Source organism: Crocodylus siamensis, chromosome 14, assembly GCF_052110815.1.
Source record: "Crocodylus siamensis isolate JL-2025a chromosome 14, ASM5211081v1, whole genome shotgun sequence".
Lineage (NCBI taxonomy): Eukaryota > Metazoa > Chordata > Crocodylia > Crocodylidae > Crocodylus > Crocodylus siamensis.
In genome coordinates this window covers 1,015,274-1,028,934 of record NC_143408.1, presented here as the reverse complement: position 1 = coordinate 1,028,934, position 13,661 = coordinate 1,015,274, and the positions used below count along the sequence as shown (strand labels likewise).

The window sequence follows — 13,661 nt, the reverse complement described above, 5'->3', positions numbered from 1 at the left end:
ATCAGATTCAGGACCCCTCAGCCAAGAACAGGAGTAACAGAGAAATATTACCAAACCACTAGAAATTTGGGCTGGAAAAGACCAGCTAGTCCAGCCCACATCTTAAGGCAGTATCATCTTAAGGCCATGGGGCACAAGACTATTTCCATCTTCTTTATAACTGCATCTTACGGCTTCCCTCATGGAATAATCCTACTCCACCTATTGATTTATACTTGAACGGGATGTCTCAAAATTCTTCTTTCGTGCTTTCTTAAGCAAAATTATATTCAAGTCAAGCTAAAAATAAAATACCTTTTCTCTTTAAATACTTCTCTGGTAGACTGTACTCAGCATGTTAGACATGGGGCTTCGCTGCCCCTCAATGTTTGTTCATCAGATACCACAGCCCAGGCCATAGTACAATAAATAGTCTGTGGGAGCAAAGACCCATCTCTGAACCTTCCCGGAGAGTTGGAAAAAGGGAAAAAATCTTCACATTAGAGTTGCTAGTCCCGGGCTCAAGACTGCCGTGGCTCACTCACCAGAGTGAGCACGGGCTACAAGATAATCACCACGTGGAGGCCAGAGCAATTGCAAGGAGCTCAGGAAAACGCTGGTTCTTTGCTTAGCTGTAAATTGCACTTAAAAAATAAAAGTAATTGTGCTTAACTAGCAACGTTTCACTTGTACTATGACACCCTTTGATCTGCAATCTCTCTAACAGCTACTCACCAAAATACAATCTCCCTGAATTAATTAGATCGCTACCTGCAACAACCAAGAGCAAGCATACAGCTAACATGAGGAGGCGAGTTAGGACCAGCACAATTTAACTACTGAGGGATAATTCTCGTGGTTTCCAATAGCTGCCATAATTGCAGAAGAGGGGATTTTTTTTTGTCTGAATACATGAAACTTGGAATTTCCAGTGTAAAATTCACACCTCCCTGTATCGCTGGTTGCTGACATTTCTCAGCACATTCATTGCTAGCAATGAATTTTAAACTTGGGAAGTTGCGTTCTCAATACGAACAACTTGCACCAATCTGGAATTATCAATAGAAATGCCAGCTCCAACAGAACACTGCACCGGTTCTCTCTCTCACTTTCACCACCATTTTATAGAAACTTTTCAAACATAAAAAAAACCTCTTGTTCCAATTAGCGATGTTCCTTTCCTAAAACAGGCCTGAAATAACGTGACAAGTAATTCCATTGTGCAAGTCTATCTGAATAGCTCTTCCATTGTAGCAACCCATGTTCATTTCTCTTAGATGCGCTAATTCATAAAATACCCCCACTCTCAACTACAAATGTCATTACTTCAACACTTCAGGGCTCTCAGAATAAATTATTAGCTAGTCTTTGAAAAATATCTTGCCAGCCGCATCTCTTATGAAAACGGTACATGAGGTCTGTTTTGTCAACAGTGTATCTTCTTGGGTTAATGATGTGGTGACTGCAAGAAAACCCTAGCGTAAATAGGCTAAAAATACATACCATTTTTCCCCGTATTCAGCTGTTCTACTAAAAAAAGCAACTTCATAATCTAATGAGACTGTGTCAGGTGCTAGGAAAAACAAGGAGCAATAAACAAGCCAGTGTTAATGAAGAGCCATGCAAACACAGAGCTACGGACCACACGCAGAGCTTTTCAATTCATGTCTCAATGGAAAGTTCCTTAGAAATCAAAAATGAGCATTTGGAACCAAAGAGATACCAGACCTCAGGCTGGGAAAAGGCAAGGAATATTTTTTGTTGCATGCACAAGGTGTGGCAATCAAAAGGCATATTCTACATTGCTGGGGCTGTGTGGGACAGTCTCCCTAAAACTAGTTGGATAAAAGGCAACAGGAGGTCTAGAAAGTCACCCCTAGATCACCCTCCCTTTTCCAGCCTCTACTACATCATCAGCATCTTCCAGTGTCTCCCCTGAGGATGCTCTGTCCTCTTCTCCTGTTGAACTACCTCAGTCTCAGGATCTGACATTCTCCCCTTCCCCACAAGCCAAATATTCACCCTGCATCTTCCTCCCTCTCCTTGGTGTTCACGATCTTCCAACCGTAGCTATACTGATCTTCCACGCCCACCTGCTGCTTACCTGACACAGCAGGGAAAGCGCGCCTCCTAATTCAGCAGCACTGAGGAGTGGTTTTTGTTCTGTTCCAGATACCAAAATACATCTTGCCTGTTTTAGCCAATTTAGCTTCAGTTCTGCTGATTTAGCAAATTAAGTCCCAGCATTATGATTTTTTTATAAGCTGGACTCTCACAAATATCTAAATATGAAAACAATTTAAGAGACCGAAGACAAGTGGATAATGCAACTAAACCCCAGCTCCTTCCGCACTGCGCAGCAACCACACAGCCCTTTCTCAAACACAGTGAAGCCAGTGCATGCCAGAGGGAGTGCGTCTAGTCTGGCTGGGCAGGGGATACCCCCTGGCAAGAGGCTGCCACATTCAAAAGGTTTTGGCTGTTTGGAGGTAACATGCCTGCGAACACAGGAAAGAAAATACTGAGCGACTATTCAATAATGGATCCATTCTCCACTGGGGCCAAAATTCAGCCCCAAACTCACCCAAACATAAGTTCTCACACCACAAATTGCCAACAGACTGGTTGCAGCGTTGACCCAATGGCAGCCTCGAAAAACAAGCCTTCCTTTGCTGTCTACACTGAGCCAGACAGACAAGGCAGAGTTAGCAGAAGCAGGTAGAAGAAACAGGAGTTTTAGTGGGAGTCATATGAGGGTTAAGACAATCCACACTGACAGCCCTGACCCTCAGCTATATCACTCAGCTCCAAAATGAGCTCCTGGCAGCAAGAACTGACACTGACTTTGAAATCAAAACGGGTAAAACATTTATCTTAATTATCTTCAGACGTCTGGGGGCTGGACCTGATGATCTGTAAGATCCCTTCCGCCCCTAAAAAAAGATGAAAAAAACCTATGAAATATCCCCTTTTCCAAGTAAAAACCGAAACAGGAAATGGAAGGTCAGATCCTGCAGTGCCGCCCCGTGAGAGCCTCATACAGCCTGTTGCCGCAGCTGGGATCCAGGAAAGGCAGCAACTTCCACTTATTTTAGTCCTAAACTCTTTTGCCACTGAAAGTGGGCCATACTAGCTCATTCCAGCTGATCGGCAACACTACAAAAAACAGCAATTCATTATATCTGAAGTGCCCCACTGTGGGTGCATTAAAATTCCCGCTGAACTGTTTAAAGAGATGCACAATGATTTTGCATGTGTGACTTATGCACGTATTCATCTTTACACCGATGGGAAAACAGCCACCCCGCAAGACTAATGTTGACAATCTACTCTGGCAGTTCCCAGCTGTGAGATCTGGTGACTGCCTTCTCTGAGTGATTTCCTACAGGGGTCTCTTTCGAAGGATGCGTTTCTCTCATCAAGCAGCTCCTGGGGTGCCTGCACTGGGTGACGCGAGTGGTGTTGAGGGGCAGCAGACATGCAAAACCAGCCTGCTCCTTTCTCTCTCCAGCCTTAGACATTTACTCAGACCCCCCCTTCCTACTCCTGCCACCTGGTCAACCAGTGGAGGCATAAGCATCCCAAGGGCTAATATTCCCTTTGCTGTAAGGGGCCTTTCTGGATGCTTGGTTTTGTTGAGCTCCCCACAGAGAAGAAATCTGAACTTTAAAAAAGTTTAGCGGTAGCATCAAATAAATAAAAAAAGTCTTAATTCACCAGCTATTGAAAAACTCTGTATCTGAATGAAACTGTGAACAGGATGAGACATCAGTGATACATGAGGCACATACAGTTACAAGTGAGACAACCATGGGTCAGTAATGGAGAGACTCAACTAAAAACACACACAAGAAGCAAGGCCTGTGGAAGCGCAGAGTCCCTTACTTGAGGGGAGCTGCCAGGAGAGAAGCCTTGATTGGAGACAGGAGAGGTGGGAGACTGGTTGGCTGGGGATCCAGCATTACTGCGGTACTGCTGGAGTGACGCCTACAGAACAACACAGAATTAAAGACCATGGGATTGATGGAAGGTTGAAACGTTATCTACTTCTTGGTGTACAGCTTGGGGAAGCTGGGCGAGACCACCTTCAACAGCTCTAGGATATCAGCAGTGACACTAGTACTGTAAAAAAATGCCCCAAACAGGAGGGTTGAGATTCAAACGTGTCATGGTCTGGTTTCTAACGAGGCAGGACAGGGCTGTCAAATATGGGAAAATTATTATTTTCATTTTTTTTTAATCCTGCCAGCCAACATTCATTGCAGAAAGAGTGGTCTTCTAAGATAAAGTCATTTTTAGCCTCTTAAATTTACTGCCCTCTTCACATATTATTAATTTGTGCCAACTGCCCTTAGCTAAGTGACATTAGCATTGTCTTTACTAGCTTAAAGAATGAGTTTGGCTGTATTAACTAGAAGAAGGTTAGTAACTGAACCTTTTTGCAACTACATACTTTCCCACTGCACCAAACACTGCCTGAAGATTCCAGCTAGTATTTTTAGGGTAATGCCACCCATAGTTTTATGGCTTTCAGTCTTAACAACTTAAGACACGTTCATATTTATATGTGTGTAATGGACCTAGATTTGAGGAACCAAGGTAACACCCACACAAACTCAAACAACTACAATGCAGCTGCTTCAATTTAAATATGGCGCTTTCTACAAGGCAGGCCTTGATGATTTGGAGAAAAAGCTGTAGTCCAAGAAGTCTGAGCAAAGGGTAATTTAATCAGAAAGTCTTACAGCACAGGGACATGCTACATTAGCATCTTGTGCACCACTTCAAGTGTTCAGATCAAGTGTAGCTCTGCTTCCCAAGAAGCGTTTTCTTAGGACCCACAGGATTCAGGTACTGTATCAAGATGCCACCAAACAGACCTTAGTGGGTCTGGAGAAGATAATGCAAAGGCTTTCCATGAGACAGCACTGTAGCATAGAAGTAGCTTTTAAAACAATCCAAGTTTACATGTGCACCATTTCAGCTGTTTTGCAGACAGACTTAGTATCCTGAATGTTAAGGGCTTAAAGCTCTTTAGGATGAGGAAAGCGATGTGGAAAGCAGAGAATGAAGAACAGAATAATCTGTATTAGTTACTGCAAAAATTGGGGAACCAGAATGTTCTGGCTGCGGTCTTCACTGGCTGCCACTTGGTAACCAATATCCTTGACTTCCATCTTCACCTTACCCTAAGAGAAGCAACCTCTTTCAAGAAGCAGTACCGTTTACCAGCACAATCTGTTCAAACTCAATCCCCACAACAAACCCACTTTCCCATCTGTCCCTCTGTCCTGCAATGGTTCCTTCTCCTGATCCAAACAGCTGCACTGCTGGGGACAGATGTTCCACTGGAATCAGTGCCAACAAGTCACTGTCACTCAGAGCAAGAAAAGCAGCAAAGAACGTGCCCCGTATCCCTTCTAGCTACAGGACATCATCTCAGAGCTGGCCTGGTATCCTGAAGCACCCTCAGAAATCTGGATTCCAGTGTAGGAAGAGACAACAATTTTACAATAGAAATGTTTTGGTTTCTCAGTTCTTCTCTGCCCCTGAATTACCACCACGTGTACATATACTAAGTTTGGTTTTGGTTTTTCTGTTCAGAGACCTGAAAGCAAATAAAACAAATCCTACTTCCCCTAAGAAACAAACTTTGGTCCAAGTCTTTCTCTTAAAGTGCAATGATTCAGAAACAGTTTGTCTTGCTTTCTGCGAGTCCACTGAAAACCCTCCTTAGCACTGTTTTCTTTTTCAAAGTTCTGATATCTTCTTGTCTTGAATGAGAAACCAATGGGGGACACCGACCGACCCTGGGACAAAAGGCCACTACGCATGCAAGTCTGGAAAGAGGTAACTTGTTCCAGGAGCATGAGGATATACACATAGCTGTCTCAAAATTAATCTGAACCAACTCGGTTCTGGCACCGTAAAATAAATGCATTTCAGTTTTATGAAACCCCAGCCTTCCCCCATGCACATAAATGCTGTAGGCTTTCACCATTTAAGGCTTGCCAAATTTAAAGGATTCTTCTCACTTTACAGACACAGCTGGTGCTAAAATGGCATTTTAAGTCAGCCTGTCCATAACTGGTTCATTACTGTTTTCCAGTGTCATATAAAACTATGGCACTAATTGAACATGCCCACATCCCTCCTTGTAAAAAGGTGGAGGGCACCCAGAACTGCAGAGGTGTTGTCTAAGAGGAATCTGGGTTTTGTTTGCTTCTTCTTAAGCCCCTCCAACATGTTATACCTCAAGCTCAGATGTGTCAGCTTAGAATTGCTCAGAAAGCCTGTCACCGCAAGACAAAGATCTTTGGTTGTTTTGTTTTGTTGGGTTTCTCCTGACATCTGGTCCAGAGACTATATACCCAAACCTTGAGTTTTTCAGTTTAAAAAAAACCTAACATGTTAAAATTATTTTATCTTAGCCTAAATCTGGGTCATATCCATCCTACCAAGCGTTTCAGAAACCATATTCAATGGTTTAAACAATGGTTTGGGCCATTCCATATGCTGGCCATCATGTGCTTAAATGATTTTTAAGGCATTATGTTTAAACAGTGTTAGATCGATTCAAGTAATCTGTGGTCACGTCCAGGGTAGAAAGTGCCTAAATATATAATCATTACAACTGCTGCCTAGTTCAAACTCTGACAGCACAGGCTGACACTGCTTTCTCTGGAAGACAGCTATTTGTTTCCAATTATATCGTCTTCAGTCACAGTTCAAAAGCTTACCGAGGTGATGTCTATCCCCATTGAAGGCTGGCTCTGGCTGCCTGGAGGTGACTGTGGGATGGTGGAAGGTACCGTAACTGAGAGTGGGGGAAGCTGTGTTCCTCGCTGTAAACCAGAGGTCTGCATTAAAGGGGTATTTTGAGGCAGAGTACTTGCCACTTGGGTCTGCTGCTGTTGCTGTGAACTTGTCTGTGTAAAAAATGGGTATGGTGGAAGTTGCTGTTCCAGAGACAATGCGTCCATCGCCACAGCCTTAACGAGAAGAACAGGAAAATACACAGGCTAGAGAGAGTTCTGGTCATTTCTGAAATGCTTAAAACTTTCACATCAAATGTCTAAAACCCTCGGGGTCTCTCAGGCCATTTGGAAAGTTACCCTGGCTATGGCATTTACACATTCAAAGATGCGTTTTAAGGGACTAATATAAGACACCTAAGTTTAGGATTTTGAATTAATATTGTTGTGGACTTTCCCACATTGGGTCAGCGGTTTTCAGGAGCCCCCTCAGAGCATGCTACGTAGGGCAGAGCCTGGGGTCTGGGCCACTCTTAGGAACTACAGGTGTTTCTTACACGATTCACAATGAAGCATGAAACCCAAGAGCAATGAAGCATACAACCTTGTGACAGTATCTTTAAAAGAAAATGTTGTCCTTCGTGTTGCTTGTATCAGAGCCTCAGGAGAGAGAAAGTGAAATCTATAGCTTTCCCAAAATGTTTCTTCCATTCTCTAACAGATTAAGTCAATTCCATGATCCTCCTGAGCCCCCTAGCAATAAGGCTCATGTGCTTAAGGTATACCAATTTCTTTACCCAAAGGTTACTGGAAGCGATTTGGCTACTATCACGTCTGACTGCCTTTGACTCCCCAAGCCACTGAGCAGATACCCATTTACAGATGGATCAACTTGGCATGAACTGAGGCCAGGTCTTGAACTCATCTCTGAGCCAAAGACAGATGCCTTAACCGCTCTGCCACTGCAGCCCATATCTGAGAGAACACACAAATATATTTCTGTGGAATCAAATAAGCCTTGCTGCTAGCTGTTTTAACACAGCTCACCGACAACAGCCACAGAACATTTTATTAACAAAAGAACAGGATCGCTAAAGGGGATATTTCTAAGAAAATGTTGCAATCAGGGCCATACCAGTCTTGCAGCCAACATTTTCCTAGATGTAAACAGAGTACGAAGCAGCCAGCTAACACTCTGAAACATTACGACCTGGAATCAGGTTCGTTATCCTTCTGAGCGTGCTGCTTCCCCCAGGTTGGCAAGCAGCCTCCTACCTGTGTGATTGGCGACAGAGGGGAGAGCGTGGGAGACATCTGCTGGGACTGTGGCCGTCTTGAGTCTGCATTCAACGAGAGAGGACTGACAGCCGGCTGCCGATGCTGCTGGGAAGAGGCTTGCGTTGTTGCCATTCCTGCCATTGAGGAAGAAACACGTTTACATGGGACCGGTGGCAGTGATTTGTTGGCGCCTGTTTATGGTAATGATTAGTTGATATGAAAACGTTATGAATCAAGAACAGCTGAAATGTACAACTGCTTACAATAGAAGTACTGAAAACGTGGCCTGAAAGGGGCCCTGGGCAGAAATCCTTAGCAGTTCTGGACTGGATTTTGCAGTGGCAGGTGCCTACTGATCACATATGCTTACATATGGATGCTGCCATGTAATTAGCCCAACAGTTCTCTGACTGATTTGCAGATCCTTTCTGGATGATTTGCAGAACGAAGTGAAAGAAACGTTCTGAGAAGTGGGTGATGGGGTTTTTGGTACAAGGAATGGGAAAGCAGGTCTCCGAGATGATCCCTTTCTAAGTAGCCCACACACTGAACATTAGCATTCCTAAAGCTGAAGAAACCAAATGTGAATGTCCATGAGCAAGTGAAGTCATCGCACTGCCGTGGAGCAAACTAGTGCTAGCAGTGCCACAATTTACCTGCCTGAAACAGCAGAGAAAGGTGTTTTTTACATTCATCTCATGCTCCCAAAAAGCTCATTATCAGTTTCATATTCTCGCCGCTTCTTAGGCCCCATGTTATGGATGCTAATTTTTCCATATCAAGTAAATTCCCTATGGCTGCAGGCATTTCTGCTCATTCATACTTGTTCTCTCTAGGGCATCTTTCATTCAAAGAATGTCAAGTGCTGAACAGACATTAGTAAAGCCCTCCACAGTCTCCCTATACTATGTGGGGGGATGCATCCATATGTAATGATGCTCATACATAGCACAAGTATGAAGACCTGGACAGAAAAAACCTGCTTGCCCAAGTCACCTGCGAGTACCTGTGTTGCAGGGGGGATCCTCTCATTACTGAGAGATGAGGTCAGGTTAGCAGGGAAGGCGAGTGTCAGTGCTTTGCATAAACACCTGTTAGAGATGCTCCTGAGTTTGCACCATGCCTGCACTCTTAAGTGAGATCTCAGATCACTTCAGGATGTTAACAAACACAAACTGTTTCCCAGCGCAGTAGGAATTATGCCCATTTAATCACTGGACAAATCATAGCATAGAGGTTAAATGATATTTTTCAAGGTCAGAGAAATATGAAAACCTGCAGCGCTGGAAACTGAACCTGAAAGTCTCAACCCCCAGACTCCTGCTCCAACTACCAGTAAATACTCTTTACATTCACTGGAGAGGCTGCTGTTGAATGCTAAGCTGTTCTCTTCTTGGACCCTCATGGAGATGAAACAAGTAATCTCATGTTGGAAGACTGCGTGTCATCTGCTTTGTCAGGACCAATAGGATCTGTCCTGCAACACAATATAATCCCGCGATCTCTCCCCACTGACCAAATGCCACAGAATCCCAAACAACGCTTCCACTGACCAGACCGAACAACTCAGCCATGCTGCATACGTTAGAGGGAAATGGTACAACTGGCAGGCAAGGAACAAGGACAAAGCAAGAAAGAGATTCATGTTTAAGTGTAGCAGATTTGTCCTCATGTACAAATGAGTTGGACACACAAGTGGTTTTCATTATAAACTTAACGGCATTAGATGAGATGTGGTTGCTTCTATGTATAATTCTTACCAGGTAACATTTGTCAAGGCTCTGTATTTACTTTGACCTTTACTTCATGTTTTTAACTCCAGCTCATCCTTGAGAGAATGGAACAAATGCAGCACTCACAGAAATATGGTAGAACATTAATGGAAGGGGTGTTTTCCATTCTTAATTATGACAAAGGGCTCTCTGTACCCGCTGGAAGTTGTTATGAGACGCAAGACTACCAAGAGATTGCCAGAGCCTTTGAATCAGACTGTTCTACCTTCAAAGCCACAGAATGTAATTTCAAGTGTACTTGCACGAAGAAAGGAGGGTAGAAGCTCTTTTTCCATGTGGCTTTGAGACTATCTTGAACAGCACTCTGTTTCAGAGCTCTTGGCCAGCTGGAGAGAATACCCAACTCCCCAATCAAAGTAGTGGGAGAAGTCGACTTAGAAGAACTTGACTAAAACTAACCACAGGTGTTAACAATTCTGGGGGCGCAGTGACGGATCAGGGTGAAAAGATGACAAAACAAGAGCTGTGAAAACCTGGCTACTGCAAAAAAAGACCCAGGGGGGAGAAGAGACAAACTACTCCAGCCAACCGGTTACAACCATGTTCACCTCTGGACTTGAAGCTCCAGAGAGCAACTGGCAAGAAAACGAAGAGGGCGGAGAACGGAGTAACACGGTAGGGCATGTGTGTCTGGCTCCTGAACTGCTTTGCCTAGGGGACCAGGTGCAATCTCTGTACCCGCCGTATCTACGGTCTTTCTACCTCCCAGACGGACTGCAATTCCAAGGGGCTGAGGTACAGGGCTGTGACCTCTCATTACATCTAGGTCCACACAGAAGCAGTACTGAACAAAGCAGTTCTCATACAAGATTGCTGCCAGATTCAAAAAGGTGGCGGTGGGGCGCCATGTCCCTGAAAAGGTCGAGAACCACTGAAAGAGTATACCAAAGGAAACCAGGCTCGGTGGAAAGAGGCATTCCCTGCGCAGGAGGAAGTCAGGTGTGGAAGGGCAGAACGCATCCTGGGCTCCTTGGAGAACTCCGACCCAAGCCCGCTAGGAGGGCTTCAGAGGGGCAGGAAGCCCAGGCTGCCAAGGATCTAGAGGCTCTCTGGTGGGAAACCAAGTAGGTCTTGAAACCCGATTCCCAACAGAACAGCAGTCAGCAGGATCTTGGGGAACTTCAATGAATCAGCAAGTTCTGGTGGAAAAACATGCAGATCTACATTTCTCTGAGCAGTTCTATAAATCCCAACAGGTGGTTTCCCCAGGGCTTCTGAGGACATGTGCTCATTTGCGAGTGCATATAATGCACAGACATGAGCAATGAGCAAAGCTGATGGGAAGGGCTCAGTTGAGAGAGTATAGCTTTGTTACAGTCTCATTTGGATAGCAGGAAGAATAATAAGAGAAGGAAATGGAGACAGAGTGCTAGGGGAAAAAAAATCTTGCCTCTATCCCTAGTTAGACTGTGCAAATTTTCAAAGCAAGAAACAGAACCCCCCAATGATTGAAATGTGTCCGTCTAGACAGGAGGGAGGACAAGTGCATCAAGAAAAAGCAAACCAGCATTAGGTGATGAGGAGAAAGCAGGTAAGGGACAGATCTTTGCCCCAGCTAATTTCTACAGTTGGCTTCAAACCTGAATCAGGAAATGCTTTTGGAGAAGACAATCGCGTACTGAACGGCTTGGTTTTGCACTATTTATTTTCCTAATAATGGAGTATGCAAGGGATTTGGCAATCAGACCTGGCCTAACTCCATGGAAAGGAGTTTGTTTCCTTGTAACAAACACTAGTTCCCTTATACTTCATATAGGCCAGCGCAGGTGTAACTGCATGGAGGCCAACCACTGGCAACTCTCCACCGATTTCAAATGCAAGAGTCAGATGATCAGCCAAGACCAGCCAATTTGCTGAAGCGCTGAATGCTGTTGATTTCTGTATGGCCTCAAGCAAAGACAAGTTCAGCACGTCAGCAAATAAAACTACTTGGAACTGTATTCTTACTGCAGACTTTAAAATATTTGTATTACATATATACACATATAGTCATAGCTTATGTACAGATCAAATCCACTTGCTTTGTATTCTTCCAGCTTCTCAGTACACTAGCAGAGAATATTTAAAAAACAGAGTTTTCTAGAGTGCTCTGCTCAAGAAAGTACAACACACTTTTTTATGAACTGTGATCAGTCACACAATGGTTCTCTTTTATTGCAACTGTCAGATGATCAAACTGCTCAGAGCCCCAATGTAGCCCCGTACCTCTCACAAATATGGCCTCAGAAGAAAACCGGCTGTTCGTCTCGGTGCTTGGGTATCACAGGGTAACCCTGGAACGGATAAAGCTCCAGAGAACACACGGGCTATTCAGAACCCCTCTTCCAAAAGCCACTTGGAGCCTGCAATGTCAAGGTCCTTCATGGACCCTGGCAGTTTAAATGAACAGGGGCTAATCAAGCTCAGGAGCAAAGTGAAGAGCCAAACTCTACATTGGTATCATGCTACCAGAAGGATGTTTCAAACCCCAGCTCACACAGCTTGGTGGGTGGACAAACACAGCTCAGCTCTAGAGCAATGGTTTTCAATCTTTTTTCATCTGCGGACCCCTAAAAAATTTTGATTGGAAGTGCAGACACCTTTGAATTGTAAGTGTGGGTATTCACATACTTTTAACTGATCACAGCCATTTTCACACACCCCTTAGACACAGTCTGCAGATCCCTAAGGGTCTGTAGACCACAGGTTGAAAACCACTGCTCTCCTGGATACCATCTACAAAGAATTACAGGCAGACAGTTTCCAATAAAGAAACTGTTCTAGAGGCATTACAAAGCAGAGGAAAGCTTTCCATGTAAAATATGCAATCAAATTGGAGCGCAAGGACTCTATAAAAGAAAATAAAACTAACTGAATGTCCAAGAAGATGTCTTGACATTACTGGCACCAAAGAAAAAATCCTGTATCATCAATAGCCAAACGTTAGAAAGTATGATGGAGAAAAGGCACCACACTCTAAACATCCTGGTTTCTTCAAAACACAGCTTTACAGCTCCACCAAATACACACAGGTATCGGCCATCCAGAATTCCCAAACCACATTCAGAAATCAAACACCCTTATGAGCCAATGACTCCCATCTGGTCACAACACAAAGCAGCAAGCAACCTCCAGATTTGTTCATCTCATATGATTCCTACAAGTTTCAATCTTCTACGGTAAAACTGCAAGACGCCGTCTAACCTGCACACATTCCCAACTATTTCCTGAAGTGCTGCATTCAGGAGGGCTCAAGATTTTGCCACCAGACTTTGAATTCTCGGATTAATCTTACACAAAATAGCCCCAAGCACCAGCCCTCCAGCACAACTTGGAAAAGAGCTGCAAGCTCCTGGGCCACAAGGTTTTGGGTTCCTGGCCCCATTCACATGCGATTCAAGACCCAACTGCATGCTGCCAGGTTCTCGGGCACTGCTCACTACCTTCAGCCATCGGGGACAAACTTTAAAAGAAAAGAATTTACTTAGCTGCAAGCAATGCAAGGTTTTCCCAGATCTCGTTCAATGTTATCCAACTGGCATTCTCTAGCTGCCATCCTCTTCATCTTTCATTCACCTCACATACCTCCTTGTTTCCAGTGAGGAAAAGAACTCCTTTTGCTCATCTTCCCCATACAAGTATCGATACCACATGCTGAACCTTTGTCTTTTGTCTCATCTCATGACCAGTCTATGTCCCTTCCCTTTATTTTTTCCATTCCTCTGCTCCTTTTGAAATTATGTGCAAATAGTATGGATCAACAGTGGTGGACTATGCAAAAAGGAAAAAGAAGAGCACAGTGCAACCAGGAAAGCTTTAAACAAGGAAATGAATGCTATGCTGGCAGCATTCATTTAGTGCCCCTTGGGCAGGTGCC

At 44.1% G+C, this 13,661-nt stretch overlaps 1 protein-coding gene across 6 annotated transcripts in view; it reads right to left on the bottom strand.

Annotated features, from left to right (window-relative positions):
- Positions 1–13,661, bottom strand: part of CRTC1 (CREB regulated transcription coactivator 1) — a 66,472-nt gene that overhangs the window by 15,224 nt on the left and 37,587 nt on the right. For 3 of the 6 annotated variants that reach the window (XR_016439153.1, XM_090027394.1, XM_090027395.1), the window contains exons 9-11: positions 8,010–8,146; positions 6,720–6,971; positions 3,865–3,966 (exon numbers count right to left, since the gene is read on the bottom strand). Coding sequence is in view for 5 of the 6 variants with exons in the window: in XM_090027394.1 (XP_089883520.1) it covers positions 3,865–3,966; positions 6,720–6,971; positions 8,010–8,146 (491 nt within the window). In the remaining variant the exon portion in view is untranslated. The remainder of the gene's footprint in view (positions 1–3,864; positions 3,967–6,719; positions 6,972–8,009; positions 8,147–13,661) is intronic. The other 3 variants (XM_090027397.1, XM_090027396.1, XM_090027398.1) reach the window with 3 other exon arrangements.